This window comes from Chrysochloris asiatica, unplaced genomic scaffold (genome assembly GCF_000296735.1).
Source record: "Chrysochloris asiatica unplaced genomic scaffold, ChrAsi1.0 scaffold00184, whole genome shotgun sequence".
NCBI classification, from domain to species: domain Eukaryota; kingdom Metazoa; phylum Chordata; class Mammalia; order Afrosoricida; family Chrysochloridae; genus Chrysochloris; species Chrysochloris asiatica.
The window spans coordinates 2,974,098-2,999,172 of record NW_006408702.1 but is presented as its reverse complement, the minus strand read 5'-3'; the positions used below and the strand labels follow the sequence as shown (position 1 = coordinate 2,999,172).

General features: G+C 46.0%; 1 protein-coding gene across 1 annotated transcript in view; it reads right to left on the bottom strand.

Moving 5' to 3' along the window:
- Positions 1–10,453: 10,453 nt before the first annotated feature.
- The window catches only part of LOC102832427 (aldehyde dehydrogenase family 1 member A3-like), a 47,048-nt gene continuing 32,426 nt past the window's right edge, over positions 10,454–25,075 (bottom strand). Inside the window, exons 10-13 of the mRNA XM_006872155.1 lie at positions 20,815–20,979; positions 18,278–18,435; positions 17,443–17,517; positions 10,454–10,541 (exon numbers count right to left, since the gene is read on the bottom strand). Coding sequence (XP_006872217.1) covers positions 10,454–10,541; positions 17,443–17,517; positions 18,278–18,435; positions 20,815–20,979 — 486 coding nt within the window. The remainder of the gene's footprint in view (positions 10,542–17,442; positions 17,518–18,277; positions 18,436–20,814; positions 20,980–25,075) is intronic.

The window sequence follows — 25,075 nt, the reverse complement described above, 5'->3', positions numbered from 1 at the left end:
TGTGTCAGAGTAGAACGTGTATCAGAGTAGAACGTGTGTCAGAGTAGAACCATGTATCAGAGTAGAACGTGTGTCAGAGTAGAACCATGTGTCAGAGTAGTACCATGTGTCAGAGTAGAACATGTGTCAGAGTAGAACCATGTGTCAGAGTAGAACGTGTGTCAGAGTAGAACTGTGTGTCAGAGTAGAACCGTGTGGCAGAATAGAACCTTGTGTCAGAGTAGAACTGTGCTCTACAAAGGTTTCCACGGCTGATTTTTCAGAAGTGTTGTCTTTTTAGCATATGACAAGCCCACATAGATAACGCATGCACGCATACACTGCCCATAGTGCACATGGGGAACCAAAGAATGAGGGAGTTACACACTTTGCCCAAAAAGCATACAATGTGCATGTGATCTGCACAGAACTCCAACAGAACACCTGAGCTGTCTTTCAAGGTGCCTCTGGGTGGACGCAAACCTCCAGTCTTTCAGTTAGCTGCTGACTGTCTTAACTGTTCTCACCTCCCAGGCAATAAGATCACTGCTATAAAGCTTCTGACAGGAAAGGAACATTGGAGGCCGTGTGTTCCTCACCCAGTCTTCTTTCCAGAGACTTGGAAAGAACTACCTCTACCATAGAAGGGGAAAGGGTTTAAAAAAACAAAAGGAAGCAAAGTCACTGTAATTCAGATGCATGGTGATGCACGTGCGCCAGTTACACTGACTTACAGGGTTTCCAATGGCTGAGTGTCCTGCAGTAGGTAACCAGTCCTTTCTTCTGAGGTACCTCAGAGTGGATTGAAACTGCAAACCTGAAGTTGATAGTCGAGGTCTTAATCCTTTACACCACTCAGGCACTCTGCCAAAGACTGGGAAGACCCTTGCAAATAAAGCATTTTAGAAATACCCCTGTAGTCTAGCTCTTTTTAAATCAAAAGTCAGGAGCCTGGCCAAGAAGGCTAGCCTATGGCTCTAGGTTCCTCCAGCAGTATTGGTGTGTCTACAAAAAGCGGCTGAGAGGTTTGTGAACATGAAAATAACCATGCATCTGCAGGCTGGAGAAGTCTAGTTTTCAGTCCCAGATGAGCACCCAAGGCTTGCCGACAGAGGCACTTCTTGAATCGCAAACTACCAACCAGTGAAGGCTGAGCCATTCACTGCTTCCACCACCTGTCTGTCCTGGGCTGTGCAGTGGTGACTTGCATGTTGCTATGAGACTGGAAGCTATGTCATTGATATTTCAAATACCAGAGGGATTACACATGGTGACATTTTCAACAGTGTTTCCAGACTAAGACAGACTAGAAAAAAAGGCGTGGCCTGGTGATGTACTTCCAAAAATTAGCCAATAAGAACGCTGGAAGATGAGCCCCCTATGTTGAGACAGATACCAAACAAACCCTACGTTGGGTTTCCGAGGCTGCACATTTTTAGGGGAGCAGAAAGCTTCATCTTTCTCCTATGGAGTGGCTGGTGGAATCAGACTGGCAGTCAGCAGTGCAAGGTGTAACCCACTCTGCCAACAGGGCTCCCCTAAGCTGAAAGAAACTCAAAATACATGGTGGCTACGAGAACAAACTAGAGGATACCAACGACCATGAAGAAGACACAAGGCAGGGCAACATTTCATCCTGTCGTAAAAGGGGTCTCCGTGCTTCAGAGCTGACTCTACGGCAACTCAGAGCAACATTCACCATCTGGTCATTCTCCAGTATGCAATGGGTATCTGCTATGCCAGGCACTCTGAGAAACTGGGGACACAGTGGGGAGAAAGACAGACAGACATGGTCTTTGACCTCCGGAGACAGGTAATGAAAGAAGAAATTGAGCAGATAAAGAATGTACACATAGATGTTGTTGTTGTTGTTAAGTGCTGTTGAGTTGATTCCAACTCATAGCCACTCTGTAGAGGGTTTCTGAGGAGCGGCTGGTGAATCGGAATCGCTGACCTTGCAGTTCAAACCAACCTTGCAGTCCAGCGCAAGGGGTCCGTAGATGGCGGTGGGATGTCAGAGACTGAGAGTGGGTGTGGAGAGGGTAGCTAGGGAAGGCCTTCTAAGACCTCCTGAGGTATCAGCTGTGCGAAGATTCAGCAGTGGTGGTAAGTCGTGCTGGGGAATAAGCTTGGCAAAGGTGCCGGGAGAACACCAGGAAGGGCAGGTTGCTAAAAAGGGGTAAGGGAGCGGGTATACAATCATACAACAGACTAGTATGGGAGATGTGAGGAAGAAGTGGATAGACTCAGGCCACATCTGGGAGATAGTAGACTCAACAGGGCTTGCTAATGGACAGATCTCTGGAGACAAGGAATTGGATGTAGCGCTGTGGGACAAAGCCATGGACCACAAGGTCGGCAGTTCAAACCTCATCAGCTGCTCCTCGGAAACCCCATACAGGGTCACTGGGACTCATCAGCACTCATCAACAACAACAAGGTCTAACAACAATGGGCTCAAACATAACAATTGTAAAGATAGTGCAGTAGTGTTTCATTCTACTGTGCATAGGGTCACTATGAGTCAGAACCAGCGCAATGACACCTAACAACAACAATAAGAGGGCTCACTCGTAAGTTTTCCCACTGTACAACTGAGCAGAGAGGGCCCTCTCTGGGCAAAAAGAAAGCTTTGGCTAATGCCAACACCTGGTTTAGGGACATAATACTAATATTAGCTGTGGGATTTCTTTTTCTTCTAGGATATAAGCAAATATAATGAAAAGAAAATTATAATAAAGCATTTTAACATTTTCCAAAACTGTGCATATTCTCTTTGTCCTTTTAGTATCTCGGTACTTTAATACCAAAGGGACTCCTGGTGGTACAATGGGTAAATGCTCAGCTGCTAAGTCACTAACCATAGGTTGGCAATTCAAACATGACCTAATTGCTCCAAGAAGACTTGGCAATCTACACCCTTTAAGAGTCTACCCTGTCATCTGGGTTAGTATGATTAGAAATCAGCTGGTGGTTGGTAGTTACGTGGAGTCGGTTCCCACTCAAAGTGACCCTGTATAGTGTTTCCAAGGCTGCAAGTCTTTACTTGAGAAGAAAGTTTCATCTTTCTTTCGCAGAACCGCTCGCTGGTAGTTTCAAACCGCTGGCCTTGGGATTAGCAGCCTGACTAGCAGCCATGATGCTCCCAGAGCTCCTTAGAAACCAACTAGATGGCACCTAGTAACAACTCTGATACCATGTGAGTGGGAAATACAAGGTCACACTTGGAAAGTCTGGGAGTAAGAGACCTCACTGGGTTAAGAGGCAGGTTTGGCCAACTAGCCAGATCCCATTTTCTCTCTCGCCACTAGCACTGCCACGTCCTTAACATCTCCAGCCCCAGATCAAACTCTTCTCACCGACATCAGCATGCTTGGGAAGGCTGCCCAAAGAGACCGTGTCGCCAGGCCCTCCACTGGGACGAGAGTCTCCTGGACCACTGCCTTCCCTACACACACGCCCTCACACGTACACGCGCACGAACACACTTGCCCCGCTCCAAGTGCAAGTTTTCTCCAAAGACAACTTGTAGACTTCCTGGCGCATTTTCCTACTTGTGCTTCTAGCCGCTGCTCCTCCCGCCACCGCGCCGTCCGCGCTGTGTTTCGGAAATCCGGGACTGTGTCTCGCACACTCCCATTCCAAAAGCTGGCTGGCGCGCGGGAGGCTGAGTGGGCTGAAGTTTGGGGTTTGCTCGCTCCCTGGGAGCCTCTCAAACATTGGATCGCGACCCCTGAACTAGGGCCCCTGTCCGCGACCACGCGGCAGCCTAGAGCGCAGATCGGGGCTGCAGGGCAGGGCCGCGACCACTCTGGCCGAGGCGCTGCGGGCGGGACTGGGTGTTCGGGTCTCGGCCAGGCTGCAGGAAGCGGCCAGGTTCCCGGACGGGGGAGGGCGCGATCGCGGACCCGGGCAGCGCTTACCGGCGGCGGCGACTGCGGCCGACAGGAAGGGGCGCGAGAGCTCCGGACGCGGGGCTGGGCCGCCCAGGGCCACCCGGAGACCAGCGGGCCCCGGCCGGCCGGTCCGACCGCCTCCAGCCCCCGCGCCTCGGGCTGTGCTGGGATCCGACGCACTTCCTCAATCCTGTGGAGGGCGCCAGGGCGGGCGGCAGAGAGGGCGGGCCGGCGGGCGGGCAACGGCGGCGCAAAGGCCAGTTCACCCGGAATGGGGCCGGGGCGCTCCTGGGTGGCCCATCGCAGTTCCCCCAGCCGTTAAAAATTTAGGTGATCACATTTCCTGCTCCCTGCTTCCCCCGGGAGATGACGGGCCCTAAGGGTCCTTCTGTCTGAAAGTCCTCCTCCAGCTGCCGGGGCCGAGCTCTCAACTTCCCACAGGCGGGAAGGCGAAGAAAGCTAGTTCTGGGCTTTCCCCAGCTTGCGCTGCTCTGCTCAGCACCCAAATCGGCGGACTTACCTCCTACTTGCATGGTGTCTCTATTCTCTGGCAGTAATATGAAATATACAGTAAATTCACTTCTGTACAACCCTTATGCAGGACAAAAGTATGTATTTTTGAAGCTTTAGCAGTTTGCAAATTGCACCTTTTTACCACATGATTTTTTTTTTATGGTTTGATTATGGACATATGCAAAGATGCAGGTATTTTCAATTGCTAATTTGTTTGTAGGTAAAACATGGTGCAATTGTTGTTGTTGTGTGCCGTCGAATCGGTTCCAACCCATAGCGACCCTGTCTAGGGTTTCCAAGGAGCAGATGGTGCAATACCTGCAATTTAATATGTTTCAACCTAATCACCATTGAAGCTGATGCAAAACCACAGAGGCCATAGAGATTCGTGCGCTTGCTGCAAAGCAGCGTTTTCAGATCAGGTCCTCAGCTCAGAAAACAAAACAAAAAACCGCTTATCTACAGGACCAGCACTATGTATGATGTGCCGTGGAGTCGGTTCCGACTCATAGCGACCCTGCACAGGATTTCCCTAGGCTGTAAATCTTTTTGACGGGAACAGAAAGCCTCATCTTTCTCCCGCGGAACAGCACTATAGATCCCCTTTATGTATGTGATGATGGGAACATTCCCACGACTTGGCACAAAGCACATGGACAAATGGGCACGGTTCTCACTTCATTTAGCAGAAACCGAAGCAACCACAGAGCCCCAGCAGATGTCGCTGACATCCTGGGCTGGCTAAAGAGGCCCCTAGTTACAAAAGGACAACAGGCAGCTTTGTTCTGCTCCTAGAAGGCTGCCTTACAAACTTCCGGCCACGCGGCGCCCTTTCAGTTTTGCAATTCGATCCCCACCACTGCTGTCCTAATACCAGTATGCTGGGTCAGCAGTAGGACTGTGACCAAAAAAGTCCCTAATAATTTGTAGGATATGGCTTGCGTTGTGCTGTGGGAGCCATGCGGTGGTCCTGCGGTGCCTGCCCGGCGCGCGTCCCTGCCACCTAGCGTTGCTGTGAGGAAGTGCATGCCCCGAGTCCGGCGACGGACGTTTGTGGAGAAGGTCCAATGGGGTCAACTCAACTTCCGTGTTCAATGAGCTTGGGAATAGGCTAGAAAAGGTTCCAAGTGAAAAGCATCTGAGTAATTGTTATGTGCCGTGGAGTCAGTTCCGACTCATAGCGACCCTGTACAGGGTTTCCGAGGCTGTAAATCCTCATCTTTCTCCCGCGGAACAGCTGGTAGTTTCGAACTGCTGACCATGAGATTCACAGCCCTATTCGTAGCTGCTACGCTACCAGAGCTCCTTAGCTGAGTCATTAGACACTGGAATGCCCTCTTTTGGGCTGGTATTTTCAATGACCTCATATGCAAGTGAAAGTTGAACACTGAATAGGGAAGACCAGGAAGGATCAATGCATTTGAATTATGGTGTTGGAGGAAACTATTAAAAGTACCATTGTTATGTGCCATCAAGTGGGATCCGACTCACAGCGACCCTATGTAGTTTCCGAGGAGCAGCTGGTGAATTTGAACTGTCAACCTTGAAGTTCAAATCGACCTTGGGGTCCAATGCTTATCCTACAGCTCCACAGCAGGACTCCCAGAAAAGCAAAACAAATCTGAGTTGGAAGAAATCGTTGGAGTGCTACTTAGAAGCCAGGATGGTGGGACTTCAGACATGTCACTTGGTAATGTGGAAGGGTCAGCAAAAAAGAGGAAGACCCCAAGGAGACAGATTGACACAGTGGCATCAGCAGTCGTGGGCTCCAATGTAACAATCGAGGATGACACAGGACCAGGCGTTACTTCATCCTGTTGTACATAGACAGGGTCGCTCTGAGTGGAAACCAACCCCGTGACACCTAGCAACAACAACCGTCATCCCGGCATTTAACTCTATCCATTGTAAATGAGTCATAGGTTCCCATGGAAGGCGGCTACAGGTAAGTTAAGATTCCTGTCAGCTTCTTGGACCCTGCTGGCCCAAGTTCTGTCTTTTACTTGGCATCCTACCCAGATTTTCCGTGCCTCAGATTGCAAGGGCCCACCTTAGGTGGCATCAGCCAGAAGCTGCCTTCTGAAGGCACAATGTCTTCAGGCATGTTTCTTCAGGGTTGTACTCAACTTCCTCAGATGATTCTCCAAGGACACCTTTTTATAATGCCCCTCACTGTCCTGCTCAACTTCAAACTCAATCCAGCCACATGGCTACAAGCAAGGAGAGCTCAAAAGACATCAAGAGGAACAAGGGTATCCCAAAGGGGATATTTTTAGAGAGTGCCTCCCTTCCCTCCCCTATAGGCATACAATTGTCACACACATGTGCATGCACACACACATACACATCACGGCCCACCTGCTGTCCCCAGAATGCTTCTCTCCAGGGAGTAATATCTGCAAACCGCAAGTTCAGCAGTTCGAAACTACCAGCTGTTCCACGGAAGAAAGATAAGGCTTTCTGCTCCCATAAAAATGTAGAGCCTCAGAAACCCTGTACAGGGTCGCTATGAGTCGGAACCGACTCTACGGCACATAACAACAACAAGCCAAAATTATATATAAAATGTCATTTTCCTATAATTGTCTGCTCACTCCTAGATTAAGAAGTAGAATATTTGTAAACACATAGCTCTTATTTTAAGAGGGATAGGATTCAAATGTTCTCTTGAAGGACCTGTACTTTGTCAGTGTGAGGCAAGAGTCATCTGCATTTTCAGTATTCAGTGCACAGTTGAGCTGGGGACCCTAACCAAGTACAAGGACTGTGCTTGATCTAACCTCAGTGTCAGCTCACAACTTGGTGATGGAAGAGTCTTCGTTAGAAGTCTTAGAAACTTAAGGTAAGATTAAACCCGAACACCTAGATTCTCATGAAGAAAATGACAAACGCACTTAGACTCACAGTTGGGAACTGATGTTTTCCTTAAATTCTCATGTGATTCTCCCCATCACTTTCCACTCATGGCAAATGTCACCATCACTTTACAATAAAAAGAGACTCAGGTAGCTTAGATGCCCAGACTCAACTTAAGACACAGAGCCACTGAGACCAGACTCCTTTGTCCTCGTAGACCCCCAAACCCAAGAGAACGGGTTTCACACTCAGGCTAATCACTTGGCCTGATCAATTAAGCAAATGTAATTGTATTCTTAAATTATTGGTTCTGCTTTGTTACCAGACATTTTGTACAAAAGATCTAAGACGGGTAGAGAACCTTTGTTCTGCCAAAATTTATAACATCGTTAGCAGGCCATACAGAATTATCTACTTAAAAATTAGTCTGGTGTGGCACTGTAGGATAAGCACTAGACTGCAAACCACAAGGTTGGCAGTTCAAACCCACCAGCCACTCCTTGGAAACCCTATACAAGATTGCTATGAGCCAGAATTGACTTGACAGCACTTAACAACAATATTTGGTCAGTCCTGGTTTGGCATTGTGAGTTAATGCACTGGACTGCAATGTTGGCTTGAACCACAGGTCGGAGGTTCAAACTTACCAGAAACCCTATACAGGGTTGCTATGGGTCAGAACTGTGGCTTTGTGGGTTAATGCGCCAGACTGCAAAGCCATTTGAACTGCAAGATCGGCGGCTCAAGCTCACCAGCTCCTCCTTGGAAACTCTATACAGGGTCGCTATGGGTCAGAATCGACTCGACGACACTTGACAACAACAACAATGTAATGTGAGGAGTCCTAGTGTGGTGCTGTGGGTTAATGCTCTGGACTGCAAAGTCGGTTTGAGTTGCAAGGTTGGCAGTTCAAGCTCACCAGCTGCTCCTCTATACAGGATTGCTATGGGTTGGAACCGACTCATAGCACTTAATGACAACAATGTAATGTGATAATTAGTCCTGGTGTGGCACTGTAGGACAAGCACTGGACCGCAAGGTCAGTTTGAACCTCAAGGTTGGTGGTTCAAACCCACCTGCTGCTCAGAAATCCTGTACAGGGTTGCTATGAATCAGAACTGACTCATTGGCACTTAACAACAACACTGTGATAGCTGGAACTTTGGTTGCCTTGGTAGGGCCAAGCCAAATGATTTCACACCAAATGAGCCGGACATTCCCCACCCTTGATCTAAGAGAAGGGTCAGCCATAGAGATAAAATGAGTTTGGTCCTCAGATGAAGAAGAAGAAGAAAAAACAATGTTTCTCAAATGCCTAATTTTATTTTATTGTTGAACTGAATCTGTGTTTAGGACCAGAATTCCCAGGCTGATAGATTTCAAAACCAGACCACAGTGGTAAACGTTTAAAGTAGTAAAATCAAACACTATATAGATTTCCATTTCTAAATATAGTATATTACAGAAGGTTAAATATACCACCTCTGGGTACTTACAGCTATAAAAAGATACATTAACTATACCCAAAACCACTGCTGTCAAGTGGGTTCTGATGCACAGTGACCCTATACCAATTCCATATTAAAGGCATTATTATATAATGGAAGAATAAGAATCCTCTAGTGTATTACTAGGAATCCTAATTTGGGGCCGTAGGATAAGTATTGGACTGCAAACCTCATAGTCAGTGGTATAAACCCACCACCAGCCCCTCCTTGGAAACTTTATATAGGGTTACTATGAGTTGGAATTGACTCCACGGCACTTAACAACAATGTATTACTGTCCAAGTTAGTGCCTGTAGTTACTTGAGATAAAATCCTGACAATTCAGTGTAGGAAGTCAAATCACGATTGAACAAGTTGTTGGTAATGTAAGTGTTAACGGATGGAGAGACGGTGAAGTAACAGATGGTAAATTTCTGACAAGGATGATAACCCCATTTCATACATGATTTTCTCTATACACACAGCTTCTGACATTGAGCGAGACCCCCTCCACAAATCCTCAAACACTTGAGTTCTAGATTGACAATTTCAAAAGGACAGTGAGAGCATCTGAATGATACAATTGACGTTTGGCTTTTTGTTTTGTTTTTAAAGCTATATGGAAATACTTTCAGTTTTCCAAGTCAAAGGTGATGGAATTGCACATTAGATACATACACAGAGAGGAAAAGAAAATTCACAACCTGCTACAAAGTACTCAGACCATTTGGACTTAGTAGGAGATCCAGTTTCTCCATGGAGTCCGCATGTTAATTACTAGGAAATTAACATCAATACAGGGCTTAAAAACCAAAACAGGTGTATATGATGACACTCGTTTTTCCATATGTGTATGTTTTTACTATCTAAACTGGGTAACAGAACTGGAAAAAAGATAAATATATAGGCTATCATAAACCATTAAGGAATGTGGTAGAAATGCATAGTTGGTAAAAGTGAATTATTGATTGCTTTGGTGTGTTTATAAAATGCGGAAGATTCGCTGTACAGTTGTAGCATCAGATCATTAACTCCTTACCAGCCATGCCGAAACAAATTTTTGCCTAAGGAAGTGTCTTGGTTAAGATAAACAATGATGTATTTTTAGATTAAGCTCTTTGGATATTGCTTTGGTCAAATTTCCAAGGCAATATTGTTTTCATAAGCTGAGTCCTGTGGTCATTTTAAATATGCAGTCCCCAAAGACCCTCACACACACACACACACACACACACACACACACACACACACACACACAGCAAAGGCCTCAAAAACTCTCAACACAAGATCCTGGCTTCCTTTTTTTTTTTTTAACTTAATGTTCATGCTTCCTTTTTTCTTTTGCTATTCATGCTTTCCCCACTGAATAGACCATCAGCTCTACCTCTGTGTGACCCCAAGGAGACCACAGGTTCAGGGGAATTTTCCAAATTCTTACTAAAGTCAGATCCAATAAACATTTTTAAGCAGCTACTGGACACTGCAAATAACCACTTCCTGCTAATGCCCTGAGCATCTTCACAGAAACGGCCAATAGTTCCAACCCTAGGCAGGCCTGCAATTTTGTACACAGTATACAGGTATCCAAAGCTTGATCAATAAAATATTAGTGTCGCAGGAGAATAAAGTCATTCAAACCCAGTAGATTTTAAAGTTTCCAGAAGAAGGTGTCCCAGGAAGGTCATTTGTTCTTGGGCAAGTATAATCCACCACATTCAGCTGTCAACGTTGGAGGAAGGACCCTGCCTTGTCATCGAGTTTGATGGTGACGGTTTTCACTTCTGTGTACTCGCTCAGAGCATATTCACCTCTGTGAACACAGAAAAGAGAACAATTGAAAAGGGCTACCTTCCTTGCCCTTTCTATGGAAACTCTGCTCTACCCTAATGCTTTAGTCCTGGTGTGGGGCTGAGGATTAATGCGCCAGACTGCAAAGCCATTTGAACTGCAAGGTGGGCAGTTCAAGCTCACCAGTCGCTCCTTGGAAACCCTGTACAGGGTCGCTATGGGTCGGAACTGACTTAACAACAACAACAATGCTTTACTATGACTGTCGGGCAATTTGGAATTTCTGCAAAAGGCCAAAATGTGTCATCTGGGTAGAGTAATAGTCAGAGTTATAACATCACTGAGCACTGGTATAGCACTGTAATGCTAAGCAAGGTTGGCAGTTCAAACCCACTAGTTGTTCTCAGAAACTATCCAGGGACAACTAGGAATTGGAGCTAACTCAACAACATAACACCATTAATTAGTTTAAGTAATTGGATGTGCAAGTTTAAGTTTAAATGTCAAGGATTTTATGTATGATGCTTTCCAAATAGTCAGGAGGAATAGGGGGAGTAGAGCAGAGGACAAGGAAGAGAAGGCCCTTGAGTGGGATTTATGGGGAGCTGGGAACAGAAACTACACTGGATTTGTAATTTTTTCATGATAATTTGGAGAAACAGTAAGAGGCAGTGACCCAGAGCTGTGGCCAGAGGACTGAAGAGAAGAGTAGCAGAGATATGAAACGTCTGAAGTTGACCTTGGGCACCAGCTATGAGAAGATGGAAGCCAGCCTGAGGCAGTGAGGGAGCAGTTAACAAAGACCAGACACAAGGGAGCCGTCAGCCTTTTAATTAGCATCCTGGCTTATCTCCTGTCTCCTAGTTGTAGAGCCCTAATGACCCTTCTTGTGCATCATGGGTCATCTTGGGGCAGCTCTTGTTCCCAGAACTGAGAAATAGCTTTAAATTGATTAAATGCCGCTACAGAACTTTCTCTGATACAATATACTTTTTGAGGAAAAGAGGGAGACCCATTAGCAGAGCCCAGGTGTGGCATTGTAGGATAAACATCATATGGCAAGTTTGGTTTAAACTACAAGGTGGTGGTTCAATCTCACCAGCCATTCCTCTGAAACACTACACAGGGTCGCTATGAGTCGGAACTAAGTCAAGGCATTTCACAACCACAGTCTTGGCATAGTCAACAAAGTTCATGTAGACATCTTTCTGGTATTCTTTGCTTTCAGTCAAGATCCATCTGACATCTGTAATAATATCCTTTATCCCATATCTTCATCTGAAACCGGCTTGAATCCCTGACAGTTCCCTGTCAATGCACTGTTGCAGCTATTTGTAGAAAAATGATCTTTAGCAAACTTTTACCCGCGTGCGATAGTGATGATATTGTCAATATTCCATTGAGTCACTTCTCTTTAGAATGGGCAGAAATCTGGATCTCATCCAATCATTTGGCCAATTGCTTGGCATAAATAAAGTGAGTGTCTCCAGTGCTGCATCAGTTTGTTGAAAGATTTCAATTTGTATTCCATCCAGTTCGGGAGCCTTATTCATTGCCAATGCCTTCAGTACACCTTGGACTTCTTCCTTCAGTACCATTGGCTCTTGATCATATGCTGCTTCTTGCGATGGTTGAACATGGACTATTTCTTTCTGGTACAGTATCTTTTTGGTATAGCATCTTCTTTGGATGCTTTCTGCATCATTCAATATGTTGCCCATAGAATCCTTCAGTACTTCAATTTGAGGCTTGAATTTTTTTCTTCAGTTCTTTCAGCTTGAGAAATGCTGAGTGTTTCCTTCCCTTTTGGTTTTCTAACTCCAGGTCTTTGCACATTTCATTATAATATTTGACTTTGTCTTCTTGAGAGTAAGTTTCAAAGTCTTTCTGACATCAATTTTGGTCTTTTTTGTTTTCTTTTATAAAAACTTAGTATGTCTTTGTGACTTTTTAGACACTTTCCTAAAACAATTAGTTTATGAATCCATAATAAGGGGTGAATTATTTTTCAAATTTTCTAAACATAACTCAAAATATAAAGGCATAAACAGAATAAAAAGCCAACCTCTATCCACCAGAAAGTCCACTAAAAAAACAAACAAAAAACAAAATGACAAATGGAAAACTAAAAAAGCACATTGGGATGAGCTCTGGTAGCGTAGTGGTTACGAATCGGGCTGCGAACCTTAAGGTCAGCAGTTCGAAACTACCAGCCGCTCCGCGGGAGAAAGATGAGGCTTTCTACTCCCGTAAAGATTTACACCCTTGGAAACCCTGTACAGGGTCGCTATGGGTCGGAATCGACTCGATGGCACTTCACAATCACAAACAATGAAAGAGAGTGTTATTTTCCTTAATATCGGAAGACTTTTAAAAGTTCATAGCGAAGCACAGTGTTACTCTGTCATACATGGATTGCCATGAATCCGAGCCACCTCTATAGCAAAAAAAAAAAAAAAAGCTCATGGATAGATTCCATTGTCTTTTAATTCCATTCCCCACAAACTTTTAAAAGCTTTTGCTATATAAAAAATTCTTACTAATCAGTAAGAAACACAACAACTATGGGACGGGAAAAACTAATAAAGGTCATGGATTTGTGTTCCCCAAAAAGGTATGTTGAATGTTAACCCTTGGTTCCACCCAGACGTGCCTTAGAAGATAGGGCTGGCAATCTGCTTCTGGAAAATCACCTTTTAAAAACTCTATGGAGTGTGGCTCCACTCTGACACACATGAAGTCACCATGAGTTAAATTCAACGATTTCAACTGGTATAAAGCAAAGCAAAGCAAAGTGATGAAATCCTGCAGAATTAGCAAGTATCTAATCAAGTTAGTGGCGCTGTAGGATAATACACTGGACCGCAAGGTTGATTTGAACCGAAAGGTCGGTGGTTCAAACTCACCAGCTGCTCCTTGGAAACACTATGCAAGGTCATTATGAGTCGGAATCAGCTTGATGGCACTTAACAACAACCAATAGATAAATCTAGGAAGAAATAAATAATTTCTGAAAGATTAATGACATCAATCCTTCATGCTTTCTATCCCATAGTCACTGCCCTAGTTCTGTCTCTTCCAGCTCTGACTTGACCCACTCGGCATCCCACCAGCCTCTGGATGCTCAAGCCTTTCTCCTGGGAAGCTCATTGATGTCAGTACTAGGGCAAGATTGGGTCCCTGTTGCTCACTGTCATGCCCTCAGAGCTCAGTTAAGCCTGGCACATCAAAGGTGCTCAACAAATATTTGCCAAATGACTGACTGACTGACTAAAATGAATGAACAGCTGTTGTTGTTGCTATGTGCCGTTGAGTTGGTTCCAACTCATAGCGACTCTGATAGGGTTTCCAAGGAGCAGCTGGTGCGCTTGAACCACTGACCTTGTGGTTCAAACCAACCTTGCAGTCCACAGAGCCACACCAGGATTCTGACTAAACAGTGGTGGTGGTGCCGTGGAGTCAGTTCCGACTCATAGCGACCCTGCACGGAGTTTCTGAGGCTGGAAATCTTTAAGGGAGCAGAAAGCCTCATCTTTCTCCTGCAGAATGGCTGGTAGTTTCAAACTGCTGACTTTGAGGTTAGCAGTCCGACTTGTAACCGCTACATTACCAAAGCTCTTGACTGAACAGTAGCTACCTCTAATAAATGGGACTGAGGGGCAAGGGAGACCTGTTTTTCCACATATCCACTGTCAGGAAATCTTGCTACTGTGATGTTTACTTTGACCACAGAGCAAAACAAAGAACTAAGAAGCGCAGTGGAGGAGACGAAGGGAAACTCACAGGCCTCCTCCCCAGACCTGCAGAGGAATGGATCCCAGAGGAGCTGTGGGTGGGCAGCCGAGGAGGGGAAAACCATGGAATGCACCACATAGTACTACAACATGCAAAAGGGGAACCGCATGGCAGCACAGACACATTAATTAGAGACAACTAAAATGGATACTGACAAAATCAGTTTCTGGACTTCTTATGAACTTTTATTGTTGTTGTTAATACTTTATCAAAAGTGCTTGGGAGAATCTACGCCAAGGGTTAAAAAAAAAAAGATATTCAAAAAAGTCCCAATTGTGGTTAACTGGAATGATTACACAGAGAAGATTTAAAACACTACTTTGTGCCAGGCGCCCACCGCTACCATGACGTCAAGGTTTTGTGACTGTAAATCTGTGGGAGCAGGCAGCCTCATTTGGTTCCACAGAACAGCTGGTGGGTTTGAACCACAAATCTTTTGGTTAGCACCCCAATGCCTCGCTCAGGGGAAGGTGACTCAGGTAAGAAAGACAGCTAAGACAAACACTGTGACTTACGTGCTGTTGGGTCGGTTTTGACTCATATTGTTCTTGCTTAGGGTTTCCAAGGTTTCAGATCTTTGTGGGAGCAGAAAGCCTCATCTTTCTCCCATGGAGCAGCTGGTGGACTCAAACCGCTGACCTTGTGGTTTGCAGTCCAGTGCTTATCCTGTGGAGCCACCTCACTTCCCAATATGGCAAATAATCAAACTAGAAATCAGGTGGGCCCCAAATGTCTTTTCTGGTAGATTGTACGTCTACTACTGTGCTGGTATGAATTGAATTGTGTCTGTCAAAACAAGTTCTGTTGAAGTCCTAACCTCTGCTATCTGTGAATTTCACTTTGTTTGGATGTTGTTGTTGTTGTTAAGTGCCGTCAAGTCGGTTCTGACTCATACCAACCCTGTGTAGGGTTTCTGAAAAGCGGTTGATTGAACTGCTGACCTTGTGGCTAGTCTGGTGCTTATGCTACAGTGCCATACCAGAACTCCTGTTTGGGTTAGGGTCTTAGAAGATGTTATCAGTTAATATGAATCCATACTAGAGAAGGGTGAGCTCTAATCCAATAGGAGGTGCTGTTGCTGTTAAGGGCCATCGATTTAGTTCCGACTCATGGCAATGCTGTATAGGGTTTCTGAGGAGTGGTGGTGGGTTTGAACTCGACCTTGCAGTTTAAACCGACCTTGTGGTCCAGTGCTTTATCCTACAGCACCACACCAGGACTCTACCAGGAGTGGTGTTTTATAACAGAGGAGAAGAGACACGAAGACAAACAGTGAAATCGCCATGTAAAATGCATCTACAAACCAAAGAATGCCTGGCGTCACCAGAAGCTGGAAGAGACAGAAAGAATCTTTCCCCAGAGCTTTCAGAAAGAGTCTACCCTTGCTAACACCTTGAATTTGGTCTTGGGAACTATGAGACAACACACTCTGTCCTTGACGGGACAAGCTGTGTCTGTCATCTAAGAGAAACTGTGTGTGGTATGGGTGGCCCCAATGCCCTATCAACAGATCAAAGGAGGCAGTCATCCAGAGGAGTCAAAGGAGACCACATGCCCGGGCTGGCTACCTTCCAGGTGACTTGTAAAGGTGACCTCTACAGTGGTAGGTCTGAGCACCAGGTTTCTGGGGTTGAATGCTGCTCATTTCGCATTAGTTGTGTGCCCAAAGGCAAGTCACATGACTCCCTGGGCCCAGTGCCCTCATCTGAACATGGTAAGTCCCCATCTCACAAACTATTGCAAGAATGATATGAGTCAGCGTGTGCAGACAGTGAGGCAGGATCTGGCACACAATCCACACTCAGCAAGCTCTAGTGGGTGTTAGCACAGTTGTGATCGGAGGGTTCTGGAGGGGACCCAGGAAACCCCAGCCAAGCTTTCCTGCCCCCAGTGGGCAGGTGGGTGTGAACAGATAACAACGTAAAAGCTCTCAGAACAGGAACAAACACAGCACTGGGGTCCTGTAAAGGGTCTTCATGCCCAAGAATTTAATGATGTTGACTGGAGGACACCAGTGGGCATGCTCTACTCAGATGTCCAGACTATCGGGGTAGCTTTGTTATGAGTCCGGAATGGACTAGAAAGAAGGACCAAGCTGGGGAGAGGGCCCTGGTCAAGAGCATTTGCTCAGGGATGAATCCCAGGCTGTTCTGTGTTGGCATCGTTATCAAAAACAAAAAAGTGAAGCTGCCCGAAGGCCCCACCAAAGCCCAGCCACAGAGAAGCTAAGCCAAGGGGAAACTTGTAAGTCTGTTCCCATTGGAGAACGTACAAGCAAGTAAGAGACAGTGCATTCGTATATACATAATGTAAATTGTTTCAATAAAAGGAAGACCTCTGAGTCAGAGTCAGTGTAGTCCCAGGAAAGGCCCTAGGGAAGCTGCCATAGATGGGAAGATTGATCAGGAATTGTATGTCTATAAAAAGGGATACAGCCTGGAGCCACCAAGAAGTCCGTGGGGGAAAGAAGACGGCATCTTGCTGGAGACCGTGCACATCCACCCCTAGAGTGGGCTGACCAGTCTTGTATTGTACCCATGTTTTCATCTGGGGCCCAATACAAGAAGACCCATCAGTTAGCTTAAATCTGCAGAGCTCATTTCCCCACCAGGCTGGATAGAAAGGCAACATGAAGGGGTCTGACAGGGATGGGACTACAGTGATGGGTTCATAAAGGTCCAGCCGGAGCTGGTGTAATAGGCCTTCTGGAGGAACACCAAGGAGTCTCCCATGGCACATTCCCAGGACCTCAGTTAGGATCGGAAAGTTGGGCCACACAGGTATGGTGCCTGACCTGGGGACAGCCTGTATTCCTTGCTGAGGGTCAGGACTTGTGAGTAATCACACTGGACATCTTCCAAAAAGGGCACTTTTTCAGTTCTGTCTGTGTCCTCACCCAGAGGACATGAGTGTTGAGGCTGCAGGTGGATCCTGGGGCCTGAAGGAAGTTGGGAGGAAGATGGAGAAGGCCAGAGTGGAGAATGGGAGGGAACAGAAGGCAAGGCTCCAGGCCAGCCCCACAGGGACTATCCCACCAGCACTGCTTATCCAGACGGACACAGGGTCACCACCTTGCAAATCTAGTAGATGACTTAGTGCCCCACTTGCAGTCATGATACAACACTTACAATTCTCTGCCGTTCCCCGACATTTTAAAGCCACCAAAAGGTGCCTGTGCATAGATGGCATTGTAGCAGTTGATCCTAGAAAAAGAATGAAAGATGTTCAGAATTTCCAGGAGACCCAACTGGACCGTGCCACATTTATGCACACCGGCTAGAAGGCACTTGATGAAGAGCACTGCCTGATGAATTACCTTTTGGAAAAGTTTCAGTCATTCAAAATCTGTGCTTTCAACTTCTGCCTTCTGATTCTTCCCATCAGAAACGAATGTTTGAATAGATGTAAGTATAGAGTTTTTCATTGGGATGGGAATGGAATGTAAAGGGCAGAGAAACTTCATGGCATAGGAGAATCAGAATTAGCTTTGGAAACCTGACCTCAAAGATCCCCTGGAGCCCTAATCCATTCGTCTTGAAAACGGAGGTAATAATAGGTAGTCTGCAGAATACTGGCAAGGCTGTGATGGTCATCCATACTTTGTAGATGAGCATGCATTGCTTTTACAGTCAGAACCCAAACTAAAGCCAGAGCGGAGTGAGTTTCCAGGGCAGTCCAGAATGGCACTCAAGAACAAGAAGGCTGGGGTCAGAGGACTGGGCGTCTGCTCCGTCAGCCACACAGTAGCTGTGTGACCCTGGACAAGTCACTGATCTCTCGGTATCTCCACTTCTTGTGTGTTACATGAGGCTACCTCAGCAGGTAGCCGTGAAGATTGAGGAATACACTTAGAACCATCCACGGCCCACAGCATGTGATTAGAAGCTGTCTGTTAATGTAAAGAGTCATGAAGCTAGCAAGCAAGGAACTGGGGAAAGCTGATACACACACAAATCAACTCACCAGACCGTGCCAGATTCTAATGCAGCTGCCAGCTTCAGGGCCTTATCAAGGTTCTTTGTGAATACAGCTGCCGTGAGGCCGTAGTCTGTGCTATTTGCTCTTTTTATCACTTCTTCAATGTTTTTGAACTTCAATATTGGCTGCACTGGTCCAAAAATCTGTGATTAATGACGAGAAGAGCAGAAAGAGGCATGTTCCAACAGGAAATCTGTGTTCTCAGCAAGTGTTTCCTTAGTTTTGACCCTTTCAAACACTTAAGCACATACATGCATTAAAAAAACTATGTTTAAAGGACAAAGAACTGGTAAAGGTCTTTGTAACGGTTGTTGCTAAGTGACATCGCGTCGTGTCCTGCTCGTAGCGGCCCTGTATAGGGTTTCCCAGGAGCGGCTGGTGGGTTTGAACTGATGACCTTGTGGTTCACAGCCCAATGCTGATCCTACAGTGCCACACCAGGAGTCCTTTTTGGTTTTACGACTGTTGAAATCTGAAGAAAATGAGTAAAGTAAAACAAAAATCAAACGGAACGAAAGCTATGTAAAGTATAAAGTCTCTCACTGGCACAGGCCCAAGGGTATTGGAGTAATCCACACATCACGATGTGCCATGGGGGGAGCAGATTGACAAGACTCCCTGGATGACGCACATACTTTGCGCTTGTCTACTAACCAAAAGTTGGTGGTTCGAACCCACCCAGAGGTGTTGCAGAAGAAAGGCTGGATGATCTGTTTCTGTAAAGACTACAACCAAGGCGACTCTGTAACACGTGGGATCACCATGAGTTAGAATCAACTTGATGGCAACAGGATGGATTCTGGTTGATTGGGAAGCTCTAATAGCACCGTGGGCCAAGCGCTGGGCTTCTAACTGAAAAGTCATCAGTTCGAACCCACTAACTGATCTATAGGAGAAAGATGAAGCAGTCTGCTTCCATAAAGATTTACGGTTTCAGAAACCCTATAGAACAGTTTGACCCTGTCCTACAGGGTCACTGTACTGGTGTGGCGTCCTGCTGTGACGTTGTGACATAAAGTACCAGACCACAAGGTCAGTGGTTCAAACCCACCAGTCGTTCCTTGGCAACCCTATACAGGGCTGCTAGGAGTAGGGACTGATTCCACAGCACTTAACAACAACAATATAGGGTCGCTGAGAGCATGGTGGCTCTGTAGGAAAAGCATTGGACTGTGAGCCACAAGGTTGGTGTTCTGAGCTCACCAGAGCTGCTCTTCAGGAGAAAGATGAGACTTCCTGCTTCCGCAAAGATTACAGCCTGAGGAACCTTATACAAGGTCACTACGGGTTGGAACCAACTTGATGGTACTTCACAAAAACATAGGGTCACTATGAGTCAGAATTCACAGGACAGAAGTGGGTTTGGGGGCACAGATACAGCTATGAGACTCAGTGCCTGAACCTCTTTATGTTGTTTTTTTGTTATGTTTGTTTGTTTTTAACCAGTGAAGACAGACTAAAATGTTCTATAGTAACTCCCAAGGGAGGGATGAGACTGTTCATTCCAGCCTTCCCCACACAAAGAAAAGGAAAGGAGAAAGCTAGCCGCTAAACATTTAAAGGCAATTTTGAAGGAAGCTTGTAATTGATTCAACACCGGGCACTTCTCTAGTCCCTGTGTCCAGTCTAGCGACATTGTTCTCCTGGCTTCCTTAGGATCTCTGTGCCACAGGGTTATTGAAGGAGCTGAGCTTCATGCCATCATGGTACATACAGTTAGTAATCCGTACGTTCCGCACCAGGCAGCCCTTGGCAGCGATTCACTGTTACAAATCTCCAAAGGCTACCCACTCCCTAAATGCTGTGCGGGAACCACTGGATTGAAGCTTCATGCCGGAGTTAAAGACAAAGTCAGATGCACACTCTAATGGGTGTCTCTTTAGTTTCCGTTATCCTAAGGGTGGCTGTTATGGAAAGGAGTCCCTGGAAGGTGCTAATCAGAAGGTTAGAGGTTCATGTCCACCAAGAGGTGCCCTGGAAATCGACTTCTGAAAACTCAGCCACTGAGCATAGTTCAAGTCTGACAACACATGGGCGTGCCATGCGTCAGCATTGATGGCAATGGTTTCAATTGGTTTGTGATGAAAAACTTCAACGAGAAGTCTACCCTGAACACATTTTTTAAGTGAATGCTTTAGCTTTGGGCCCTGAATCGAAATCTTGATTCGTGACAGAATTCACAGGTGGCCACAGCCCTCCCCTCTAGGCTACATGACTGTCTCAGGGATGTGTTCAGAACACACGAGAGGGATTGTTGCTCCCCAGAGACCATGAACCATGGGTGGAAGCATGGGTGGGGATAGGGGGTGGTCCCCAACAGACTCTATACCTGCCATACAGTTCTCAGGGGCAGGGGGCAAGATGGCTTTCCTAAGCCACAAATGAAAGGAAAATCCTCCCCCTTGTGAAGAGTTCTGGGACCCCCTAAGCCCTTGAGAAGAACTCCTGTTTGGTAGGTCCAGCTCCTACCCAGCCCACTCACTGTCCACACAGTCAGCAGCTTTGGCTGAAGCCCCATGTACCTCCTCTTTGGCAATCCGCATGTTGTCCGTTACTTCTGAGAACACAGTGGGTTTGATGAAAAGCCCCCTGTCTTCCATGGCTGAGCCCCCACATTCCAATTTGGCACCTTCTTTCTTCCCACTCTCAATCAGATCGAGGATTTTATCAAACTGCTTTTGGTCAATCTGTAAAACACATACAGGAAGTACAACTGGGGCTTCCTTCAGGGCTGGGGCAGCCATTTTATATTTTCAAAGGCCTTCAAAATTGTCAGATGTTCTTGGCAAGTCCTATGCCATGCAGCAAACATTCCGTCTGCAATTATCCCCTCTGGTGCACAAACCCAGATTTCTCTGGATTAAGGGGCAGTTGGGAGAGTTTTGCTCTTCTCCGCTTCTCAAGGTTTGCAGTTATTCATACATCTGACCCCCTTTCTCGCTGTGAAATCTGTCCAAGGCTAAAACAAAATCTAAATTGATCACATTCTCTGACTCTTTGCCTCTAACTCAGGTGCCAGATTTAGTCAATAAAAATGAATGCAATTGCTTTAAATTTGAATTTTGGATAAACAACAAAAAACTTTTTAGTATAAGTATGTCCCGAGCAATATTTGGGACACACTTGTACTAAAAATGTTTTGTGGATCTGAAATTCGAATGTACTTGGGAGTCCTGCATGTCGTCTTTCACGTGGCACCATGAATGAGGGTAAACAGTCAGCGGAATTGTCTGCTCATGGTAGGGACCGGAAGTGGTCCCTGAATTCAGCACCTCCTGAAAACAGAGTGGAATGGTCTGAGGGGTGCTCCTTGGTTACTGGGAAGCAAATTCATCAGAAAGGCTCTATCCACCTTCTTATCCAATGATCTCTCTGGTTGTATCATCAGCCAATACCTCGATCGTGGGCATGGTACCTAAAGAGCTGTTGAAAGGACACCCCTTTAGGGGACTGTTCAAAGGGAGAAATGCTCTTCTGACATCCCCCCCCACCCCCAACACATCCTCCCCACACTGACCCTTCTTCCTAAATTCTGCAGGAGACCTAGTGTTTGCCGTGACCCTGTTAACAGTCCCCTTCCCTTCTCTTTGTCTGGGAGAGACAGAGCTGCGTACGTAAGTTTATTGTAGCTGAGACTTTAGACAGAAAAACTGGTTTTACTTAAAGAATTTTAAAGAAACACACACACACACACACACACACACACAAGCAAAACCCAGTGGTGCATTTGGATGATTGTCTGCTGTGAGGAGCTGACAGGAGACTCGTCCCGTCACCTCAAAGAATGTGGTTCCAGTTTTAAGATGCTGGGCTGGATCGCCAGGCCACACTTTACACCAAGATAAATTCCAGATACAGCCAAGATCTAACTGTGAAAAATGAAACCACGATGTGTTCAAGTTCTCTCTCAAGAGACAAAGTTTCTGCAAACTTGGAATGATGGTGGCCTTTTCATGACTCAAAAGCCAGAAGGCAAAGAAGGAAAGGTTGAAACATTTGGTTATGAAAAACAATAACAAATATCAAAAACATCATAAGCAAGACCAAAGGACAACACAACATGCTTGGGGGGTGGGAGGTGGGGGGAAGACAGAGCTAGTCTCTCTACTAAGGAGCTCTGGTAGCATAGTTGTTATGAATCAGGCTGCTAACCTCAGGCTCACCAGTTTGAAACTACCAGGCGTTCATTCGGGTGGAGAAAGATGAGGCTTTCTGCGCCCGTAAAGATTTACAGCCTCAGAAGCCCTATACAGGGTCGCTGTGAGTCAGAACTGACTCCACGGCACATCAGCGACAACCACTAATCTCTCTATGACATACCTAGATGTCTAGAGTTGACAAGATAAATTACCAACAATCTATGCAAAGGAAATGCATGGTTGATAGAAAAGGAAATGTAAAAGGCTTTTCAACATATGATCAGATGTTCCATCTTACTCATTAAAAGTGATACACGTGTATTAAAACTAAACGAACTATCACTTTTAACTATCAGATGGGCAAAAATTCAGAAGCTGACAACATACTCTGTTGGAAAGGCTATAGAAACAGACAAACTAAGACGCTGCTGGAAGAAGACATTGGCTCATCACTGGAGGAAGACGATTTGTCATTGTTTATGAAATCACAACTGTGTTCCCATTTGGCAGTCCCACTTAGTGACCTGATGTATTTGCTGTGGCACGGAGTGTGTGATAGCACACACCTACACCTCTTCAGAAGGTGATTGCTAAAATAAATTCATACGTGGACACCTATGGCCACGGGAAAAGGAATGAGGGAGATCCCCAGGGACTAGAATGCAAGCTCTCCCAGTTTCTCATTAAGGGGCAAAACAAAGGTGCAAGAACTGTCTAGATATCGAAGTATCGTCTGCCTAGCAACAACGGCATAAATAAGAGTGCATGTTCGTATTTCCTGCATATGCATAAAGAAGCTCTAGAAGGGTACCTAAGACACTTCAGAACGAGAGCTCTCTCTCCAGGGAGGCCAATAAGAACCAGTGTATGGGATGGGCGTTTAGAGGGAACCTTTTTACTGTATTTCATGTTACACATCTTGGTCTTTTTTTTTTTTTTTTGATCCAAATGAGTGTGCTTCCACTCAAAAGAATAAATTTAAATAAAATGAAACAACTGCCATAGAGCCAGTAATAGCCCAAATCTCTCTTCCCTTCTTCCTGGATAAACCTAGTCTTGGATTAAAAGTTCCAGGTGTTGCTGAGCCTCCTCCACCTCCCTGAAGGCCTTCATCAAACTAGAGGTGATGTGTCCCGGGTGACTGCTGACCACATGTCCCCTGTACAACCGGGTCACAGTGTCCATATGTTCTTCCGGCACTGTTAGGCCCCTGGTGGAAACTCTACACATCCTAAGTAAGGTCTCCCTGGGGAGTCTGTATGAACATATTGTTTAAATCTCGGACTCCTCCATTATGTTTCCGCTGATACCTTCTGTGCAGGAAGAGGAAGCTGCCAGGACACGAGATGACAAGGCAGGGCACAGCCCCAGAAACCGAGAAATATGGCCCCCTAGGGACGGGGCCCTAAGACTGTGCTCTTGGCCGGACAGGGTGGACGCCAGACTCTGCACTGGCCAGGTGGTTTGCATAATATTTGCGTGCCTTGTTGCTCAGTTGCCAAATAAACCTGAACACTTTTGGAGTGTTCCAGAGAGTATCTTGGCTCCAGTGGGCTCGGATCTAGGTCAGTGAGCTGTTTCACAGGCATGAGACAGACAGGGCTATTTAGACAGATGTAAATGCTCCAGAACAAAATCTTATTACCATAGATGAAAAAGCACTTTGGAGGGAAAGAAACCCAACAGTGTCTTAAAATAATATTCTGAGGTTAGACGGCTTAAGTGAGCTTTCACAAGGACTTTCAGCAGCAGGATCAAAAGCACTGATGAAATCAACACCCCTCCTGCTTGGCTTTGCTCGTTGGGAAGAGATTTGTGTATCTGGCTTCAGAATGGAAGACTGGAGTTTTGGAAAGAGACTTGCCCAATAATGATGAAAGAAGAGGATTTCCTTAGCAGAGAGATCAGCTCACAGATTTCCCGTCGATTTGAGATTAGCCTTGAAATCACAAGTGGGTTTGATAATGACTTGTGGTCCTGTTTGGACTTGAATCTGAAATTCAACCGTGGCCACTGACTTGAAGACCCCTGTGTCACATGGCCACTGGGTTTGGAGCAGAGGTGGGGCAGGCAGTGATGGGGATGAGGAATGTTGGTCATAATGAAGGTGTGCCATGTGGCATCAGACACAGGGCACGGAGGCTGGGGATGTGCCATGTGGCATCAGACACAGGGCATGGAGGCATTAACACCAGAAATGCAATTCTCTTCCGCTCTCCACCAGCCCCAGAGTCTCCACCAGGCAGGTAGGGACAGTCATTCATTATTGCCTAGATCAGGGGCCTCACTCATTCATCTGTTCCCCCCTTAAACATGAAAACCACCCTCTATTGAGTGTCTACCAAGGGCCATGAAATTCTCATAATAGTCACATATTATTCATAACTTCTAAGTGAGGAAACTGAGGCTTCGGAAGATCTGGGGGGCTTCTGCAAAGTCAGAATAACTCTGCACCCAGAGCCAAAGCTTGGCATACAAACAGAAGCTAGTGGGCTAGAGGCAAGCTCTCCTTGAGGCCTCACGGACATGTGAGCTGGGACTCCATGGTTGTGCTGAACTTTGGCTAAAAGCAAAGTGGAAAGCTGTCATGCTCCATTTGAATAATGTGTGAGATGGTTAAGCTGCCCTCTTTGAAATCTTTATC